The sequence below is a fragment of the Mus musculus genome, chromosome 9 (genome assembly GCF_000001635.26).
Source record: "Mus musculus strain C57BL/6J chromosome 9, GRCm38.p6 C57BL/6J".
NCBI lineage: Eukaryota > Metazoa > Chordata > Mammalia > Rodentia > Muridae > Mus > Mus musculus.
Window position 1 is genome coordinate 18,854,129 of NC_000075.6, and position 22,672 is coordinate 18,876,800.

Genomic DNA, 22,672 nt, shown 5'->3' on the forward strand with positions numbered 1-22,672 from the left:
ATACCAATATCAATCACTGATGAGACATAAACTTAAGGGGCTCTAAATTTCTTTGATAAATGATTGTCTATGTATACTATATGATAGGGCCAATGATTATCTTATTTGTATACATGACAGAGCCTACCAGACTCTAGTAGGTAGTTCTGACCACATGGCAACATAATATATGTCTCTGTCTGTCTGTCTCTGTTTCTGTGTGTGTCTGTGTATAACAATCTTCACTCAGTTACTGTTTTTTATTTTCTGAGAAAGAACAGAACTTTCTGTGTGAAATATAAGATAAAGTATTGATGACACATAAGTAAAGGCACCACCCATTATTTGTATTTTTCAATATTTTCTTAATATTTGAAGGTACAACATATCCCCATTTGCAAGATATATGTTCATGCTTGAAATTTACAACATACTTTCCGTCATAGGTTCTCTTTGTCTTTTACTAAGAACATTAGAATGTATTGGAGAAGTTGAACTTTGGGGTTTTGTTACACATTTTGTTTTTAATGTTGTAGTGATCCTTCAGCCCAAGTCTCCTTATTGTTGGGTTTACTAGGGTGTGCTTCTATATGTGTTTTTGTTATATGTTTTAATTCAAGTACCTTGTTAGGAGTGAGCTAAGACAAGGGAGATAAAAAACAATGGAAATTACTAACGTGTACTTTAGGCCTGAAGTATCATGGGATCTTTTGTGAGGAACTCTTCTGTTCTACAGAAATAGTCTTTAAGGACTTGCACTCCTGGGAGAAGAATATCAGGAAAAAATCATTGCTCTAATGAGGAGGTTTGATTATTGAACCACCTGAGTTGAAAGACTGCATTATTCAGGCTATGACCTAACTTAACATTCCTGCTCATTACAGGGACCAATGCCAGATCCTCCTTCCACAGAAGATCCTCCTGACTCTGATGGTCTGAATTTCCTGGGAAAAATCGTCCAGACTCTGCATTCAGGTAACATATTAACATTATTCCTCTTGAAGCTATGTAAGTAACAGGGTCTTTGAAAATGCATGGCAGTTAGAATGGGTGATTTTACTTGAAATCATTGTGGGAAGCATTACTATAAGATTTTGTGAAAAATGAAAAAAAAATTCCCTATACTTTTATACTGCTTCTCTCAGTGGTCAGTCATCATATGTTTGCACTGTTACGTTACTGGCCCTAACTGAGCCCCTCTAATAAGTTCACCAAGAACAGGTCCTATTTATTTCTGAGCAGAGATTTGTCCCTTCTCATACATGAGGAAACTTTTGTGAAGTTTTCCACAAAGACACAACAAACACTTATCTCAGACAGGGAAACCTACAATAGACAAAAGTAATGATTCCATTAAAGTCAAATGTCAGTTTATTGAAGTTAATTAAATAAGTATAGATGAGGAGTTATAGAGCAGAGAGACTCATATCAGGTGCATCACCAAAATGATCATCCCTATACTGATGATAATTTAGGAAATCTGAATCCCTAGAAGGGCTCTCTTCATGGCTTGAAGGCTCCACAGGCTGTAAAGTCACTTACCTCTGGCAAGGTCATCTTCCTCTAGGCAGCTCTGGTAGTGTCTCCTCTCACAGTGGCATTTTAGCCTCATGGCCCTCTTTTTTCCTCGAAGGAGTGTTTTAACTTCTATACCAGAGAGTAATAGAGTGCTAAAATTTATCCTGATTACATTACGTTCTCTCTGCCTCTGTGTCTGTCTCTCTCTGTGTCTCTGTCTCTGTCTCTGTCTCTCTCTGTATGTGTGTTGTATGTTTCATGAATGTCCAGGTTAACTATCTACTTTTCAAAAATGTTTTTAATGTTTATTTTTATCTGTAGTTATATGTATATGAATCTCCCCCGCCCCCTCTGCATGTGTGTTGTATGTTTCATGAATGTCCAGGTTAACTATCTACTATTCAAAAATGTTTTTAAGTTTTATTTATTTCTGTAGTTATATGTATATGAATCTCTCCCTCTTTCTCACTTGCTCTCTCTCTCTCTTTCTCTCTCTCTCTCTCTCTCTGAACACAGAAACATGTGCATGTAGAAGTCTAATGTTTATGCCAGGAACCATCCTTAATGTTTCACTACCTTACACATTGAGAGAGGACCTCTTAATCCCAGAGTTCATCATATGGCTAATCTTGGTAGCTAGCTTGCTTTGGGTTCTCCTGCCTTGTCTTCTTATGCTGAGATTACAGATGGATCTATGAGTCCAGATAGCACTTTCCTTGATTCTGATCATTAGAATGCTGATCCCTATGCTTCTGTTGTATGTAATTACCACAATGAACCATCTATCTGCCCCAATAATTATATTCTTGTACTCATGTTTGGCCAAAGATTTGCAAACTATAGTAAATGCTACAGACTACAAAATTGGATACGTAATGTAAGAAATTTATATTTTCATGGTTCTGGAGGTTATAGGCCCAAATCACGATATCTAGAGAGGTAGTTGTCTAATGATACTGTGATATTCTAATATTAATGTTGTTTTTTTCTCTTTCCACTTCATGTATTCCATCAGATTCACCATGAACATGAAATATATAAACCAAACGGTTGTGTCAGGATTCATTCTCCTGGGACTCACAGATGATACCAAGCTGCAACTTATTATCTTCAGTGTCTTTCTTTCCATGTACCTTGCAACAGTCATAGGAAACCTCCTGATTATTCTGGCCACCAACTTTGACTCTCATCTCCATACCCCCATGTACTTCTTTCTCTCTGTTCTTTCTTTTAATGATATCTTTTTAGTTACATGCACTATTCCAAAGATGCTGGTGAATATACAAACAGGAAACCAGAACATCACTTATGGAGGATGTCTGACTCAGGTCTGCTTTGTCTTGGTGTCTGTTGGCATGGAAAATTGCCTTCTTGCAGCAATGGCCTATGACCGCTATGTTGCTATTTGCCATCCACTTAGGTATAGGATCATAATGAACCCCTATCTTTGTATCCTAATGGTAGCATTTTCTATGATAGGGAGCATGGCAAATGCCCTGGTCAATGGTCTAATGGTATTACATCTGTCCTTCTGCACAGAACTCATAATCCCACATTTCTTCTGTGAACTTACACAGATTACTAAACTTGCCTGTTCCAACACTCTTATTGACAACATACTAATATACATTTCATCTTGCATATTTGGTGGTGTTCCTCTTTCTGGCATCATTTTGTCATATTGTCAAATTGCAACCACTGTCTTGAGAATGTCATCATCAGAAGGAAGATATAAAGCATTTTCCACCTGCGGGTCTCATCTGTCAGTTGTTTTCTTATTTTATGGAACCGGTTTTGGGGTCTATATCAGCTCAACAATTACAGAATCATCCAGGAAGAGTGCTGTGGCTTCAGTGCTGTATTCAGTAGTCCCTCAAATGATAAATCCCTTTATCTATAGTCTGAGGAACAGAGACATGAAAGAAGCCTTGAAAAAACTCATCAGTAGGATATTATTTCCTCTATGATATATCATTTCATTTTTACTAGAATTTCTTAAGTAAGCCAAGGAAACATAGTTGTTTCTTAACCAGAATATAAGATACTTTTATTATTACTTTGATTATTCATTTACTTTACTTTTCCATCACACAATCCCTCTCCACATCTACCCTCGTTATCCTCTGAGAGGGTAGAAACTCTCTCTGTTGTATCCTTCCATCATTGAACATCAAGTTTCTGAAGGGTAGGCACATCCTCTCCCCACTGAGGCCAGATAAGGCAGTCCATCTAGAAGAACATACACCATAGACAGGCAACAATTTTTGACCTTCAGTTACTTGGAAGCCACATGAAGACAGTTCTGTAAATTTGCTACCTATCAGAAGGGAGGCCTAATTACAGCCTGTTTATACACGTTTGTTGGTTATTCAGTCTCTTAGAGCCCCAAGGGTCCAGGTTAATTGACTCTGTTGGTCTTCCTGTAGAGTTCCTATCTCCTTCCTGAATTTTTTCCCCATTCTTCCATAAGAGTCCCTAAGCTGCATCTGCTGTTTTGCTGTGGGTGTCTGCATCTGTCTGAGTCAGCTGCTGGGTAGAGCCTCTCATAGGACAGTCATGCTACACTCCTGTCTGCAAGCATATCAGAGTATCATTAATAGTGTTAGGGAATGGTGCTTGATCATAGGATGAGTCTGAAGCTGAGCCTGTTGTTTGTTGGCCATTCCCTCGGGCTCTGCTGCATTCCCACCCCAACATTTAATTTAGACAGGATAAAATTTGTTTCCATGACTTTGTGGGTATGTTTGTTTCACTATCACTCCACCGGTGTTCCAGACTGCCTACAGGCTGTGGCCTCTTCAGATTCTATATCACCATCACCAATGCTATGTGTCACTGCTAAGGTCACTGCCATTGATTCTTGGGTACCTCCCTTATCCCAGGTCTTTGTCACATCCTGGAGATGCCTCCCACCTTCACAGCACTGTCATTTGCATAATTTCACCAATTCTCATGGCCATCTGGAAGTTTTTGTTGTCCCTCTCCATACCTGATCTTAAACCTTACCATTCCCCTGTCATCCCCTTTCCCATCTTGTTCCCTCCCTCCATCTGTGTCCTATGACTATTTTATTCCCCATTCTAAGTGAGATCCAAGCATTACCCCCTTGTACCACCCTTGTTTTAGTTTCTTTGGGTCTGTCAAATATAACATTGATATCCTGTGTATTATGGCTAATATCTTCTTCTAAGTGAATGCATATCATGTTTGACCTTTTGGGTCTGTGTTACTTCTCTCAGGACGATATTCTCAAGATCCATCCCCTTGTGTGCATTCTTTGTTTTCAATAGGTGATTAGTATTTTACCCATTAATATAGTAGTTTTTAAAATCTATTCTTCAGTTGAGGGACATCTCAGTTATTTCCAGATTCAGATTATTATGAATAAAACTGCTATGAACCCAGGTGTGCAAGTGTCTTTGTGGGATAATGAAACATCTTTTGGGTATATGCCTGGAGTGGTATAGCTGGAGCTTGAGGTAGAACTATTTCCAGTTTTCTGAGATATTGTCAAATTAATTTCCAAAATGTTTTTTCAAGTTTGCACTACCACCAGCAATGGTGAAATGGTGTCCTTGCTCCACTTCCTTGCCAGCATATGTTATTACTTGAGTTTTTTTCTTAGCCATTCTATCAGGTGTAAGAAAAAAATCTAAGAGTTGTGTAGATTTTCATTTCCTTGATGACTAAGGGCACTGAAAATATCTTTAATTGGGTTATTTCACTTGTTGGTATCTAACTTCTTGAGTTTATTTATTTATTTTTTAATAAAATGTGGATATTAGCCCTTTCTCAGATGCAAGGTAGGTAAAACTATTTTTGTTTTTGACAGTGTCATTTGCCTTACAGAAGTTTTTCACTTTCATGGTGTCCTATTTCTCAATTGTTGATCTTAGAGATTGAGCCATTGCTTTTCTGTTTACAATGTTGTCTCCTGTACCAAGGAGTTCAAGGCTATCCCACTTTCTGTTCTATTAGATTTAGTCTATCTGGTTTTAGGTTGAGATCTTTAAGCCATTTGGACATGACATTTGTGCAGAGTGATAGATATGGATTTCTTTGCCTTCTTTTACATGCAAACATCCAGTTATACCAGCAACATTTGGCAAATATGTTTTCTTTTTTTCCAGTGTATAGTTTTTTTTTCCCTTTGTGAAAAATGAAGGGGCCATAGGTGTGTGATTTTATTTCAGTGTCTTTGATTAAATTCCATTGATTAATTTGTCTGTTCCTATACCCATACCATATAGTTTTTAATTATTCTTGCTTTGTAGTACAGCTTGACTTCAGGGATTGTAAAATAAAAGAACTTCTGGATGTTCTTTTATTTTGTTCAGGATTATACTAGCTATGAAGATTTTTGTTTCTCCATAATAAGCTGAGAATTTCTCTATCAAGTTCTGAATTATGTTGCAATTTTGATGGGAATTGCATTGATTATTTAAATTGTTCTTGGGAAGATGGCAATTTTCACTATGTTATTTCTACTGATCCTGAAAGAGTAGTAAACTCAGTGCTCCAAGGTATGCTAATCATAAAACAGATAGTGACATTCCTCCACCCACCCACTTTCTGAGTTCAAGGAGTATTCATTCAAAGAAAGTCACCCTGACCATTACCGGAAGCTGCAATGCAAATGTGCTATTGTTAGGGGCTCTTAGAAACTGTCTTGAGAGTTAACAATTACCAGGTATTCCTTGTGACACCTGTGACTTTGTACTTCCTTGTGACTCTTATCTGGTATTTTTGGCATTTTCCAACAACGCCCTTCCCACCTCCTTGAGTTGTGTTTTTTTCCTTTAAATACCCCCTTACTCAGCTACTCGGGGCGCCACGGTCCTCTACCCCTGCGTGGTGTATGACCGTGGGCCCGAGAGCGCTCTTGAATAAAAATCCTCTTGCAATTTGCAGCAAGACCATTTCTCGTGGGTGATTTTGGGGTGTCGCCCCTCCTGAGTCAGAACGTGGGGGAGTCCTCATGTTGTGGGTCTTTCAATCCATGAACATGGAGGATCTTTCCATCTTCTGATATCTTCCTCAATTTCTTTCTTCGGTGACTTAAATTTCTAGTCATATATCTCTTTCACTTGGTTGGTTAGAATTATACCAAGGAAGTCGGGCTGTGTTGATGCATGTCTTTAATCCCAGCACTTGGGAGGCAGAGGCAGGCCGATTTCTGAGTTTGAGGCAAGCCTGGAGCCTGGTCTACAAAGTGAGTTCTTTTCATTTCTGATTTTGTTCATTTGAATACCGTTTCTTTGTGTTTTGGTTAGTTCGGCAAAGGGTTTGTCTGTCTTGTTAATTTTCTCAAAGGATCAGTGTACCCTTCTTCAGCCTAGGCAGGCTGGTTCAGACCTTCTGCCCCTGAGACGGAGCCACCTGCTGTGCTGCTTCTCATCCCTCTCCTTTGATGTGATGCTATCTGCTGCCTGCCTGAGACCTAACCGGTTCTCCAAGATTTTCCTCCAAGATTTTCCCCGGAGTTAGCAAACTGTGAATTTGGTGAGTTTCTGCTAAAAGGCTGTTCTGACAACTTCACAAGAAACTTGGCATGACTGGGGATGGGCTTCCCTCTTTATAAAGTGCAGACTATTATTAAACATTTGAGCCTTGATTAGAATCCTGTCTTGGTTCTCTCTCTCTCTCTCTCTCTCTCTCTCTCTCTCTCTCTCTCTCTCTCTCTCTCTCTCTCTTGTCTGTCTAGTTTCCCTTTCTTTCAGCTCCAGGTTGCCTTCCAGGCTCGAACCCAGACATGAGAGCTGCAGGCTGGCCCCAACAAACCAGCTTTTAGTTTAGTTGATTCTATGCATTGTTTTCTTTATTTCTAACTGATTGATTTCAAATTTGATTTTGATTATTTCCTGACTTTTCCTTCTCTTCGGTGGGCTTACTTCTTTTTTATAGAGTTTTCAGGTGTTCTTTTAAATTGCTGGTATAAGAAGTTTCTAATTTCTTTATGGAGACACTTAATGTTATGAACTTTTCTCTTAGCTCTGTTTTCATTGTGTCCCATAACCCTGAGTGTGCTGTGCCTTTATTTTCATTGAATTCTAAAAAGTCTTTAAGTTCTTTCTTTCTTTCTTTCTTTCTTTCTTTCTTTCTTTCTTTCTTTCTTTCTTTCTTTCTTTCTTTCTTTCTTTCTTTCTTCCCTTACTCAGAAATCACTGAGGAGAAAGTTTTTCATTTTCCATGAGTGTGTAAGCTTTCTGGTATTTCTGTTTTTGTCTAGCTTTAATTCAAGTTAGACTGATAAGATACAAGACATTATTTCACTTTTTCATATCATTTGAAGCCTGCTTTGTGACCAGGTATATGATAAAATTTTGGAAAAGAATACATGGGGTGCTGAGAAGAAGTTATATTATTTTTTGTTTGAGTAAAATATTCCATAGATTTCTTTTAGGTCCATTTGGTTCATAATGTCTATTAGTTTCATTATTTCTCTGTTTAGTTTTTGTCTGGGTGACCTGTTAATTGGTGAGTGTGGGATGTTGAATTCTACCACTATTAATGTGTTAGGTTAAATGTATAATTTTAGAGTTGGAAATGTTTGTTTTACAAATGTATCAGGGAGGATGGGGGGGGGCACTGGATGGTTCTCATGCAAGCGAGAGTCCTTGATCTGATCTGTGACTGGACTGCAGGAAGGCCTTCTGGCTGGAGGTTAGACACGGCTCCTTAGGCAAAAGCCTATCTCATCATTCAAGCATGGCAGACCTTGAGGAGCAGAGAGAGTCTATGGTTTTAGAGCTTTATTGTAGAAAGGCAGGAGGAAAGAGAGAAGGTAGAAATAGGGAGAGAGGATGGCCATGTCCTCATGGAGAAAGGGGGAGGGAGAAAGAGAAGGAGGGTTAGAGAATAAGAAAAGTGAGAGCTTAGAGAGCGAGGAGGGACCAAACAGCCACTTTAGTTTGTCTAAATGGGGTTTTAATGCAGCCTCCTGACAAATGGATGTACTATTAGCCATTCCCTGTGAGAGAAGAGTCCATTCATATTGTGAGGCTCAGTCAGAGTTGTTAATGTTAAGAAGATAATGCAAAGCATTCGCAGTCTTGGGATGGAGAAGGACAGAAAAAAAGCAGTCCTTTATGTCTATTCCTAACAGGGGAACATTGGCAGGGATGGTTGAGATGTGGGGTAGTCCTCTTTGTGGGGAGCCCCAGACTTGCATGGTTTTATTAATTGCCCTCAGATCTTGTAATAATCTATATCCCCCCTGAGCTATTTTTTATAGCAAACACAGGACTGTGGGAGTGGCAGAGATGTTCTGGCAACTGCTGTTCTTCTACAAGCTGTGTGAGGGCTCTAAGCTTCTCCCTTGATAGAGGCCACTGTGGGACCCAGATGGCTTCATCAGAAAGCCAATCAAGGCAGGGCGTACTAAATATGACAGTGGCCCCTAAAATTGGGGGTGATTTGGAGGAGGGTTTTTAGGCGCTCCTTGGGTATTATCCTTATTGGTGATGTCCTCAATTGTAATGTGGTTTCTTTCTGATTGTGTGGTAAGAACCACATCTAAGACTTGTAAGATATCTCTCCCTAGAAGATTGGTGGCTACTTGGGCACCAGCGGCCTTATGCGGCTGGTAGCTCCATCCAGGGCTTCCCACCTATAGGCTCTTTTGGTAATGAATGTATGAGAGGCACCCCTTATGCTTAGGAGCTGGTGTGAGGGATCGGTTGCCAATCACATAGGATCTCCTGCTGTCTTAAAATTTTCCTATATGTTCCAATATCAATAAGGCATTTGAATGGTTTACTATCTATTTTAGTGCTTAATTTTAGATGGGAGCCTTCTGAGATGCTGGATACCCATAAGGCTTCTATGAGAGTGGTTGTCCCTCTTACTGTCGGGGCTGAGGGCTGCCCCATTTGAAGTTTAAAGGCTCCAGTGGCTTACCATCCTTATCATATACAGTGGTACAGTATCTCCTCTAGTGGCAACCTTTTCTGCAGCAGTGACAGATTTCCTTACTGCGATTACAATCTGCTGGGGGGGGGGGGGGAGAAAGCTTTGTGGGCATTCATCCCTCCAATGTCCTGCCTCTCCACATTTGAAGCAGATTCCTTCTGTTTTTACTGCTGCTACAAATGCCTGAGCCATGGATGTAATCTGGTATGATACAGTTCCTATATCTTTGGTTGCCACAATACACCTATCGTGATGTTCCTCCCAGACTGGCAAGCAAGTCTGGATTCAGAAGTTATGCCTTCCCATGCAATGGTTTTAAGAGGAGGTCTCTGGGTGTGGGGTTGGGATTTTTTTTTTCTAAGATCATTTTGGTTCTGAGAATAAAATCAGGTAGGAGTTCTCTGGGCTTTTGATGGAAAGAGAGCAGGGAGTAGGCAGGGTCTTGTGAAAGAGATTCTTAAGTTCTCCTTTGTTCATTTGGTCATTCTCACTGAACCCAAAACTGCCAATTCATCTATTTTATGGTATGGATCATTTACCTGTGTTGGCCTCTGTCACCTACCATAGCTGACTCTCAATTTTAGAGTCCATTTCTTCAGCAATTTCTTTCTACATACTCTAGCCAATTGTCTCCTCTCATCTAATTGTGTCAGAATCATGACAGAGCAATCAAGGTGAATTTCCTAGGGAGCTTCCTGGGTACATTTCCTACAAAGATGCTTGGGGTATATTCTACTTTTCCGCAAAGTCATGCTAGTATACTAGGCTACTTTCCTACACAATCCTGACTGAGTCTCTGTACTACTGCACTTACCTACAAGTCTCCCTATATCTCATTGTTCTATCTTTCTGCATCCTTGGATGTATAAACTCTATCTCTTGGTATCCATATACAATTGTGTTCTCCTTCTAGCAAATTTCCTATTCACCCCCCAATGACTGGACATGAAGAGAAATATTTTTCTTTGCTGTTTATATTTCATTTTTTAACCTAATCCTGGGATATCTTTTCTGTCAACTTCTCAGAAATCTTTGTTTTACCAACTCTGAGGTACTGCCAGTTTAAGTCACATACTTTAACTCTTCTTCCATGTCTTTTGAAGCTTCTTTTTTCTCTTGGAATCAATGATGTCATTTAGCTTGCCATCTTTTTTTTTTTTAATTGCAATACAATCTTGTATCAATATAAGATGCAATAGTGACAAGTCCCTTCCAGTCCACTCCAACACCGGGGTGCCTTGCCCGAGGAGTCTCCAGACACCCGCAAGGACCCACACAGGATCCCCCACAGAATCCTAAGACCTCTGGTGAGTGGAACACAGTGTCTGCTCCAATCTAATCGCGCCGGACCTGAGACTGCATTAACTAGGGAAGCAGATAACCCGGCCTGATCAGGGGCACAAGTCCCTTCCAGTCCACTCCAGCAACGGGGTGCCCTGCATGCAGAGTTTCCGGACACCCCCAAGGTCCTCACAGGACCCTCCATGGGATCTTAAGACCTCTGATGAGTGGAACACAACTTCTGCCAGGAGGCAGGTTCGAACACCAGATATCTGGGCACCTTCCCTGCAAGAAGAGAGCGTGCCTGCAGAGAATACTCTGACCACTGAAACTAAGGAGAGAGCTAGTCTCCCAGGTCTGCTGATAGAGGCTAACATAGTCACCTGAGGAACAAGCTCTAACCAGAGACAACTATAACAACTAGCTTCAGAGATTACCAGATGACAAGAGGCAAATGTAAGAATCCTACTAACAGAAATTAAGACCACTCACCATCATCAGAACACAGCACTCCCACCCCACCTAGTCCTGGGCATCCCAACACACCCGAAAAGCTAGACCCAGATTTAAAAGCATATCTCATGATGATGGTAGAGGACATCAAGAAGGACTTTAATAACTCACTTAAAGAAATACAGGAGAACACAGCTAAACAGGTAGAAGACCTTAAAGAGGAAACACAAAAATCCCTTAAAGAATTGCAGGAAAACAAGACCAAACAGGTGATGGAATTCAATAAAACCATCCAAGACATAAAAAGGGAAGTAGACCCAATAAAGAAAATCCAAAGTGAGGCAACGCTGGAGATAGAAATCCTAGAAAAGAAATCTGGAACCATATATGCCAGCATCAGCAACAGAATGCAAGAGATGGAAGAGAGAATCTCAGGTGCAGAAGATTCTATAGAGAACATCAGCACAACAATCAAAGAAAATACAAAATGCAAAAGGATCCTAACTCAAAACATTCAGGTATTCCAGGACACAATGAGAAGACCAAACCTACGGATAATAGGAGTTGATGAGAATGAAGATTTTCAACTTAAAGGGCCAGCAAATATTTTCAACAAAATTATAGAAGAAAACTTCCCAAACCTAAAGAATGATATGCCCATGAACATACAAGAAGCCTACAGAATTCCAAATAGACTGGACCAGAAAAAAAATTCCTCCCGACACATAATAATCAGAACAACAAATGCACTAAATAAAGAGAGAATATTAAAAGCAGTAAAGGAGAAAGGTCAAGTAATATATAAAGGCAGGCCTATCAGAATTACACCAGACTTTTCACCAGAGACTATGAAAGCCAGAATAGCCTAGACAGATGTTTTACACACACTAAGAGAAAACAAATGCCAACCCAGGCTACTATACCTGGCCAAACTCTCAATTACCATAGATGGAGAAACCAAAGTATTCCATGACAAAACCAAATTCACACAATATCTTTCCGCGAATCCAGCCCTTCAAAGGATAATAACAGAAAAGAAGCAATACAAGGACGGAAATCACGCCCTAGAACAACCAAGAAAGTAATCATTCAACAAACCAAAAAGAAGACAGCCACAAGAACAGAATGCCAACTCTAACAACAAAAATAAAAGGGAGCAACAATTACTTTTCCTTAATATCTCTTAATATCAATAGACTCAATTACCCAATAAAAAGACATAGACTAACAGACTGGCTACACAAACAGGACCCAACATTCTGCAGCTTACAGGAAACCCATCTCAGGGAAAAAGACTGACACTACCTCAGAGTGAAAGGCTGGAAAACAATTTTCCAAGCAAATGATCTGAAGAAAAAGGCTGGAGTAGCCATTCTAATATCGAATAAAATCGTATTCCAACCCAAAGTTATCAAAAAAAAAAAACAAAAACAAAAACAAAAACAAACAAACAAAAAAAAACCAGGAGGGACACTTAATACTCATCAAAGGTAAAATCCTCCAAGAGGAACTCTCAATTCTGAATATCTAGGCTCCAAATGCAGGGGCAGACACATTCATTAAAGACACTTTAGTAAAGCTCAAAGCACACATTGCACCTCACACAATAATAGTGGGAGACTTCAACACACCACTTTCATCAATGGACAGATCGTGGAAACAGAAACTAAACAGGGACACAGTGAAACTAACAGAAGTTATGAAACAAATGGACTTAACAGATATCTACAGAACATTTTATCCTAAAACAAAAGGATATACCTTCTTCTCAGCACTCACGGGACCTTCTCCAAAAGTGACCATATAATTGGTCACAAAGCAGGCCTGAACAGATACAAAAATACTGAAATTGTCCCATGCATCCTATCAGACCACCACAGCCTAAGGCTGATCTTCAATAACAACATAAATAATGGAAAGCCAACATTCACGTGGAAACTGAACAACACTCTTTTCAATGATACCTTGGTCAAGGAAGGAATAAAGAAGGAAATTAAAGACTTTTTAGTGTTTATTGAAAATGAAGCCACAACATACCCAAACCTATGGGACATAATGAAAGCATTTCTAAGAGGGAAACTCATAGCTCTGAGTGCCTCCAAAAAGAAACTAGAGAGAGCACACACTAGCAGCTTGACAACACATCTAAAAGCTCTAGAAAAAAAGGAAGAAAATTCACCCAAGAGGAGTAGACAGCAGGAAATAATCAAACTCAGGGGTGAAATCAACCAAGCGGAAACAAGAAGATCTATTCAAAGAATCAACCAAATGAGGAGTTGGTTCTTTGAGAAAATCAACAAGATAGATAAACCCTTAGACAGACTCACTAGAGTGCACAGGGACAGCATCCTAATTAACAAAATCAGAAATGAAAAGGGAGACATAACAACAGATCCTGAAATTTCCAAAACATCAGATTCTTTTACAAAAGGCTATACTCAACAAAACTGGAAAACCTGGATGAAATGGACAAATTTCTAGACAGATTCCAGGTACCAACGTTAAATCAGGATCACGTCAACAATCTAAACAGTCCCATAGCCCATAAAGAAATAGAAGCAGTCATTAATAGTATTCCAGTCAAAAAAAGCCCAGGACCAGATGGGTTTAGTGCAGAGTTCTATCAGACCTTCAAAGAAGATCTAATCCCAGTTCTGCACAAACTATTCCACAAAATAGAAGTAGAAGGTACTCTACCCAACTCATTCTATGAAGCCACAATTACTCTGATACCTAAACCAAAGAAAGGTCCAGCAAAGATAAAAGAACTTCAGACCAATTTCCCTTATGGATATCGATGCAAAAATACTCAATAAAATTTTTGCTAACCGAATCTAAGAACACATTAAAGCAACCATCCATCCTGACCAAGTAGGTTTTATTCCAGGGATGCAGGGATCGTTTAATATACGGAAATTCATCAATGTAATCCATTATATAAACAAACTCGAAGACAAAAACCACATGATCATCTCGTTAGATGCGGAAAAAGCAATCGACAAGACCCAACACCCATTCATGATAAAAGTTTTGGAAAGATCAGGGATTCAAGGCCCATACCTAAACATGATAAAAGCAATCTACAGCAAACCAGTAGCCAACATCAAAGTAAATGGTGAGAAGGTGGAAGCAATCCCACTAAAATCAGGGAGTAGACAAGGCTGCTCACTTTCTCCCTACCTCTTCAACATAGTACTTGAAGTCCTAGCCAGAGCAATTTGACAACAAAAGGAGATCAAGGGGATACAAATTGGAAAAGATGAAGTCAAAATATCACTTTTCGCAGATGATATGATGGTATATATAAGTGACCCTAAAAATTCAACCAAAGAATTCCTAAACCTGATAAACAGCTTCGGTGAAGTAGCTGGATATAAAATTATCTCAAACAAGTCAATGGCCTTTCTCTACACAAAGAATAAACAGGCTGAGAAAGCAATTAGGGAAACAACACCCTTCTCAATAGTCACAAATAATATAAAATATCTTGGCATGACTCTAACTAAGGAAGTGAAAGATCTGTATGATAAGAACTTCAAGTCTCTGAAGAAAGTAATTAAAGAAAATCTCAGACGATGGAAAGATCTCCCATGTTCATGGATTGGCAGGATCAACATTGTAAAAATTGCTATCTTGCCAAAAGCAATCTACAGATTCAATGCAATCCCCATCAAAATTCCAACTCAATTCTTCAACGAATTAGAAAGAGCAATCTGCAAATTCATCTGGAATAACAAAAAACCGAGGATATCAAAATCTCTTCTGAAGCATAAAAGAACCTCTGGTGGAATCGCCATGCCTGACCTAACACATTACTACAGAGCAATTGTCATAAAACCTGCATGGTACTGGTATAGTGACAGACAAGTAGACCAATGGAATAGAATTGAAGACCCAGAAATGAACCCACACACCTGTGGTCACTTGATCTTTGACAAGGGAGCTAAAACCATCCAGTGGAACAAAGACAGCATTTTCAACAAATGGTGCTGGCACAACTGGTGGTTATCATGTAGAAGAATGCAAATTGATCCATTCCTATATACTTGTACTAACGTCAAATCTAAGTGGATCAAGGAACTCCACATAAAACCAGAGACACTGAAACTTATAGAGGAGAAAGTGGGGAAAACCCTCGAAGATATGGGCACAGGGGAAAAAATCATGAATAGAACAGCAATGGCTTGTGCTGTAAGATTGAGGATTGACAAATGGGACCTCATGAAACTGCAAAGCTTCTGCAAGGCAAAAGACAAAAAGACAAAAAGGTCACCAACAGATTGGGAAAGGATCTTTACCTATCCTAAATCAGATAGGGGACTAATATCCAATATATATAAAGAACTCAAGAAGGTGGACTCCAGAAAATCCAATAGCCCCATTAAAAAATGGGGCTTAGAGCTAAACAAAGAATTCTCACCTGAGGAATACCGAATGGCAGAGAAGCACCTGAAAAAATTCTCAGCATCCTTAATCATCAGAGAAATGCAAATCAAAAGAACCCTGAGATTTCATCTCACACCAGTCAGAATGGCTAAGATCAAAAATTCAGGTGACAGCAGATGCTGGCGAGGATGTGGAGAAAGAGGAACACTCCTCCACTGTTGGTGGGATTGCAAGCTTGTACAACCACTCTGGAAATCAGTCTGGTGGTTCCTCAGAAAATTGGACATAGTATTACCGGAGGATCCAGCAATACTTCTCCTGGGCATATATCCAGAAGATGTCCCAACTGGTAAGAAGGACACGTGCTCTACTATGTTCATAGCAGCCTTATTTATAATAGCCAGAAGCTGGAAAGAACCCAGATGCCCCTCAACAGAGGAATGGATACAAAAAATGTGGTACATTTATACAATGGAGTACTACTCAGCTATTAAAAAGAATGAATTATGAAATTCCTAGGCAAATGGTTGGACCTGGAGGGCATCATCCTGAGTGAGGTAACACAATCACAAAAGAACTCAAATGATATGTACTCACTGAGAAGTAGATATTAGCCCAGAAACTTAGTATACCCAAGATATAAGATACAATTTGTAAAACACATGAAACTGAAGAAGAAGGAAGACCAAAGTGTGGACACTATGCCCCTTCTTAGAATTGGAAACAATAACCCATGGAAGGAGTTACAGAGACAAAGTTTGGAGCTGAGACAAAAGGATGGACAATCAAGAGACTACCATATCCAGGGATCCATCCAATAATCAGCCTACAAACGATGACACCATTGCATACACTAGCAAGCATTTGCTGAAAGGACCCTGATATAGCTGTCTCTTGTGAGACTAGGCCGGGGCCTAGCAAACACAGAAGTGGATGCTCACAGTCAGCTATTGGATGGATCACAGGTCCCCCAATGGAGGAGCTAGAGAAAGTATCCAAGGAGCTAAAGAGATCTCCAACCCTGTAGGTGCAACAACATTATGAACTAAGCAGTACCCCGGAGCTCTTGTCTCTAGCTGCATATGTATCAAAAGATGGCCTAGTCAGCCATCACTGGAAAGAGAGGCCCATTACAAACTTTATATGTCCCAGTACAGAGGAACGCCAGGGCCAAAAAGTGGGAATGGGTAGGTAGGGGAGTGGGGGGGTGTATGGGGGACTTTTGGGATAGCATTGGAAATGTAATTGAGGAAAATACGTAATAAAAAATATTTTAAAAAAAGATTCAATAGTGTCTTTGACCAGAAAATTGCATATTAGATCTCCAAATTCTAATATACATAACAACTTTTGTCAATGTCGCAAATGATCTGAGGTACCCTACATTCAAAGTTTCCTTTTCTTTCCTCTATATCTCTTGCTACACATATAAAATCCTCTTGGCAGAGGCCAAAGCTACTTACCAAGGATAACCACAGTCTTGGGCCCATAGCCCACTCTTCCTTTGATTTAGACATAAAGGATCTGGCTCCATCACAGGCACAATCAAATCCTTCAGTCCCACCAAAAATTCCTTAATTCCCTCTTCAGCCTCCTCAACCAACACCTTCATCTCCTGTCCTAAAATCCCTCTACTATCTGATCTCACATCTAAATGTCTATAGGCATTGTCATTTCCCTAAGCCACTGCTCTGCAACATCCTCCCTCTCCATAAGTGCCATTTCCTCTCTTGTTTCCCTAACAACTCCCACCAGGTCTCACAATGATGGGATCTATTCTTTCAGGGAGGTTGCTTGAGCCCAAAGGCCTCTCTATGTCTATGTCCATTCCTATTTGTTTAATCTATAGAGGGACATTTAGACTCTTTTTCAAATGATTCCTCCAATTGAATTAAAGAATATAGATACTTTACCCAGTCATATACTTCACACAGCATGACCCATGTCTGTCTTATACCCAGAAAGCAATAAACATTATCTACAAAACAAAACAAAACAAAACACAGACCAAGGGACAGAAACCACATGATGATCTTATTAAATGAAGAAAGGCCTTTTGCAAAATTTTATATCTTTTTAAAATAAACATTTTGAAGAAAATAGTGAGACCTTAACAGAATTAGATCCTTGCAAAACAAACCTGCAAATAATATAAGCATAAATATAGAGTAAGTCAAAGCATTTCCACTAAAATCAAGAGCAAAATATCATGTGTACTTTCTCTATACTTTTTCAAAGTGGTAATAGAATTCTTTGCTAGAACAATAAGACAGTGTAAGGACCTAAAAGGGATATAAATAGGAAAGAAGCTAAGCTATATTTATAAATGACATGCTTTTAAATATAAGAAACACTAAAAATCTTGTACTGCTAACAATTGCTTTCTAAAACACATCAGACTATATCATCAGCCTTTCTGCACACAAATTTCAAACCAAAGAGAAAAATGGGATAAATATTATCTTTCATGATACCTTCAAATAATATATCTTAGGCTTAGTCTAGTCAAGCCATTGAAAGACTTTTATAATAAAAGCTTCAAGACATTGAGAAAAGAAATTGAAAAATACAGGAGAATGTAGAAAAATCATCAGTTCTTGTGAATTAGTATTATTAATACAGTAAAATTGGCCTTTCTACAAGTTCAATACAATCCTCATCAAAATGCTAAGATAATACTTCAAAGAAATTAAAAGAACAATTTTCAGCATCATATGGAAACAAACACACACACACACAAAATCAGGACAATTAAAACAAAACTAAATATAAAAACATTTAAAAAAACTTACTGTAAGTATAAATATCCCAGATTTCAAATGGTATTACAGAATTAAAGTAATAAAACCAATATGATAGTGACATAAAAACAGACACCTTGATCGTGAAAATAGAATTGAAGGCCCAAATATAAGGGAACATATCTAGGGATACATAATTTTTGAAAAAGAATTTAAAAATTCATATTGTATAAAGACAGCATCTTCAACAATTGTGCTGGCATGCTGTATGCTGAATTTACAAGAATGTCAATAGGTACATATTTATCCCCACACACAAATTTAACCTTAATGAAAAAGGACCTTAACATAAGTCAAAATACAGTATATCTTATAAAGAAGAAAGTGGGGGAATTATCATAAACTTTTTGGCACAGAAAAATGATGATATTGCAGGTACTATGACTAACAAATAATAAATGAAACCTCATGAAAAGAAAAGCTTCTGTATGGTAAAGAACACTATTATTTAGACAATGTGTCAGGCTACACAATGGGGAAAACTTTTATCAATCACACATCTGATAGAGTTGTGAGGTCTAAATTGTAAAGACCCAAATAAGCTGTACATCAAGAAAAAAATAATTTAAAAAATGAAATACAGATGTAAGAGGAGTGATTTTAAAGGATAAAACATAAATGTTTGAGTAACACATCAATGTTCAACATTAGGAAAATACTAATTAAAACTACATTTAGATTTCATCTAGAGTAAATTGAAAGTCCACAATCAATAAAATGAATGACTACTCGTGCTGATCAGGATGTAGACTAAGATTAACACTTATTCACTGCTCTTGTGAATACAAACCTATATAGCTACTATGGAAACAGTTGCAGTGATTCTTTAAGAAACTGTGAATAGATTTTGGGGCACACATCCAAACACTGTATATTGTACTACATTGGCACTTGCTCAACTATGCTTATTGTTTGTATATTCATAACAATCAGAAATTTGAAATAATCTAGATGTTTCTCATTGGATGAATGGATAAAGAAAATATAGTACATCAATACAATGGAATATTACTCAGCTATTGCAAAATAAAATCATGAACTTTGCAGGTAAATAGATAGAGTTAGAGAAAATTATCTTGAGTGCGATAATATACAAAGAAAAGTAAGATTTATTTCATTTTTTAAATGAATGTTAGCTATTAAGTATTTGATTAGCAGTATGCAATCAGTATAAGCATAAAAGTTGAATATAAAGAAAGGGACTAGGTAGTAGGAAAAGCAGAAACCTTTAAAATTATACACATATATGGGTGGGGAGGTGACAGGAAGTAGGGAGACGCATCAGAAGTCTTAGAAATGTCACATAATAAGAACAAGACTGAACCGTGGAATGTTTGATTTTTTTTTTCTCCATTCCAGAAAGCATGGTTGAGGAAATGAGTTATAAGGCTGATTGTTTGTTTGGTTTAATGGTATTAATTACATGCTTTCTTTCTCTCTGAATAATGTTCAGCTTTAAACAAAACAATTGCCAAAATGAAAACATTTAAGTAAAATAAAAAAAACAACTAAAATGCAATAGTAAACAAACCCCTAAGTTAAACAAATTGTCTCCTTTCATAAGACAATTGCAAACAATTTTGAAAAATTCATGTTTCACAAGTTCAATGTGAGTGGTTATAGTTATTTAACACTGTCTTACTATCAGCAGTGATCTTAAGAAACAGAAAAGAAATATACAGCAAAGAAGGAACAAAAGTCAGCATTCAGTCAACAGAGATGATGCACAGGCAAGATTAGTAGCATTGTTTAAGATTAAGATTGTTTGGACTTTTATGATAGTTGAAAACTTGGACAGCTACAAGTGTGTACAAATAAATAGAACATATTCCTAAAAATAGAATTAGATCCAGGCTAAATGATACCATGAAAAAATAAACAACCTCTAGTTTGTAAAGAACCGTAAAAATGATGTATAAAGTTATGAGAGCAATGTTATATTTTATGTATGCAATACTGAGAAGTGTATGAGGAAACTCAACTATGTTCAACTGATCTTCAGAAGAAGAGAATCAGCTATTCAAAACTCATCACTATTGTTAGTATTGGTCTTTAAGGATATGAACTCATGGGTTTAGAATAGTAGTCATGTAGTTTGTCTAATGAGGAGCTTTGAACATCAAGTCTCCTGAGAATAAGAGATAAAGCCTTCAGCTTGTGATATACTCAGCAGCATTTCAAAAATCTTGAAATATCTTGTACTCAGTCCAGAGATAATCCATCTTTAACTAGGAACTTCTTTCCTATACTCTGTCTGCATTTCTAAGAGAGATTTCTTCCACTTACAACATACAGGTGAGATATTTACACCTTTCTGGAGGATAGACAAAAAATACCGACCACATGACTAATTTTCAGAAATGAAGGAGGTATTTTTAGATTATCAACATGATGAAACAGAAGATCATGCATAAGACAATTAGAAAAATTGCACACAATTGTCTTCCTATTATCAACTCATTACAGAATTTATTACCATGAAACTTTCTACTAAACCTCATTCTGGATAATTTTTTATTGTTACCCTTCTGTAGTGGTACATAAAATTTCACTCAGAGGAAAAAACAGCCCCATTCTCAAATACAATCACTTTTAGTTTTATTCAGACTGTGTTATACTTCTTGTCATGATAGCAAAAGTAAGTTCACCTCAGATATTAATTACTAGATAGCCATATTTAGGTAGGACAAACTAGATGGTGTTGTCTTCAAATTAATTTCCTCATGTTGCATTCTTAGTTGGAATAGAAGGATAAATTGGAAAGACTAGGGCATATATATATATAAGGTTCTTTTCTAACAAATCTAATTTTACAATGCTACTAATCATTCCTGTATTTCAATAACTTCTTACCCCCTTTCCTTAAGATTCATGTCTAACATGGAAGTTGAAAACAAATCAGTTGTTTTGGATATTTTTCTACATGGACTCACAAATGACCCAGAGCTGCAGCCATTCATCTTTGTTCTTTTTCTAAGCATATACTTGATTACCGTTTCTGGAAATCTTCTTATAATGTTGGCCATCAAGTGTGACTTCCATCTTCACAACCCCATGTACTTCTTTCTCTGTCATCTGTCTTTTAATGACATGTATTTAATCAGCATCACAGTCCCAAAGATGTTGATGAATATACAAACAAAAGATCAGAGGATAACTTTTGCTGGCTGCCTCAGCCAGGCCTGCTTTGTTGTAGTTTGTACAATATTTGAATGTTTTCTCCTTGGAGTAATGGCTTATGATCGCTACATAGCCATTTGTTATCCTCTAAGATACACAGTCCTTATGAACCCCAGTTTCTGTGTTATTCTGGTTCTTTTCTCTCTATTCTTTAGTATTGTAAATGGTCTGCTGCATAGTCTGATGGTGCTGTACTTGTCCTTCTGCACAGACCTGGAAATCCTCCACTTCTTCTGTGAAATTGCACAAATCCTGAAGCTTGCCTGTTCTGACAGCCTCATCAACAACATCCTGATATTTGTTACAGCTTCTATTTTTGCTGGTCTTCCTCTGTTTGCAATAATCTTTTCTTATACTCATATTGTGTCTACAGTATTGAAAATGCCATCATCAGAAGGAAAGTACAAAGCCTTTTCCACCTGTGGGTCTCATTTGTCAGTTGTTTCCTTATTCTATGGGACAGGGTTTGGTGTATACATTACCTCAAAAGTAATTGATTCACCAAAGAAGATTGCTGTGGCTTCAGTGATGTATTCAGTAGTTCCTCCAATGTTGAATCCCTTTGTCTATTGTTTGAGGAACAGGGATATGAAGGAGGCCCTGAAGAAAGTTATTGGTAGGACAGCTTCTCTTCTGTGATTTGTGATATATTATGGCTTGGGTGTTTATAGTAAGCGAAGTTATAGGATTTCTCTTGAGATAAAATGCCTGTTGTTTCTTCTAATATAAAGATTCACTGACCTTAACTTGGTTTTTCATCTGTCTTGCTTTGATTTTATTTCCTTGAATCTTAGCACAAAATTTTAAAAATATAATTCTACTTTATTTTATTTGTTGTGGTGTTTGAACTATATGTATGTTAGAATACCATGAATAGGCCTAGTTCCCTTATAGGCCAGAAGAGTGTGTCAAATGCTCTGAACCTAGAGTTGCAAATGGTAGGTAGCTGCCAAGTAGGAGGTGGGAATTGAATCTTGGTCCTCTAGTGGCACAGGTACTAGTTTTACCACCTAATATTTTCTCTAGCTCACTGTACTTTTGCTTTTAGAAACAGGTGCATATTTGTGCATTTGTCTGTGAATAATTATGTATGCCACATGTGTAACTATTGTGGCCGGCAGAGTATTTTAGATGATGTTGAACAGAAACTCTGGTGGCTGTAA

The 22,672-nt window shown here is 38.0% G+C and overlaps 2 protein-coding genes across 3 annotated transcripts; both read left to right on the forward strand.

Annotated features, from left to right (window-relative positions):
* Window positions 1–2,498: 2,498 nt before the first annotated feature.
* Olfr829 (olfactory receptor 829) lies at window positions 2,499–3,464 on the forward strand. Its single transcript, NM_147067.1, has one exon. It carries the CDS (start codon window positions 2,499–2,501, stop codon window positions 3,462–3,464), a length of 966 nt encoding a protein of 321 aa, NP_667278.1.
* Window positions 3,465–20,831: 17,367 nt separating this feature from the next.
* On the forward strand, window positions 20,832–22,148 carry Olfr830 (olfactory receptor 830). 2 transcript variants are annotated; one of them, XM_006510354.1, is made up of 2 exons: window positions 20,832–20,850; window positions 21,187–22,148. In XM_006510354.1, the coding sequence occupies exon 2, from the start codon at window positions 21,201–21,203 to the stop codon at window positions 22,146–22,148; it is 948 nt and encodes a 315-aa protein (XP_006510417.1). In that variant the 5' UTR covers window positions 20,832–20,850; window positions 21,187–21,200. The 2 variants fall into 2 exon arrangements, with proteins under 2 accessions (XP_006510417.1, NP_666777.1); NM_146566.1 differs by lacking the exon at window positions 20,832–20,850 and having other exon boundaries at window positions 21,201–22,148.
* Window positions 22,149–22,672: the final 524 nt, after the last annotated feature.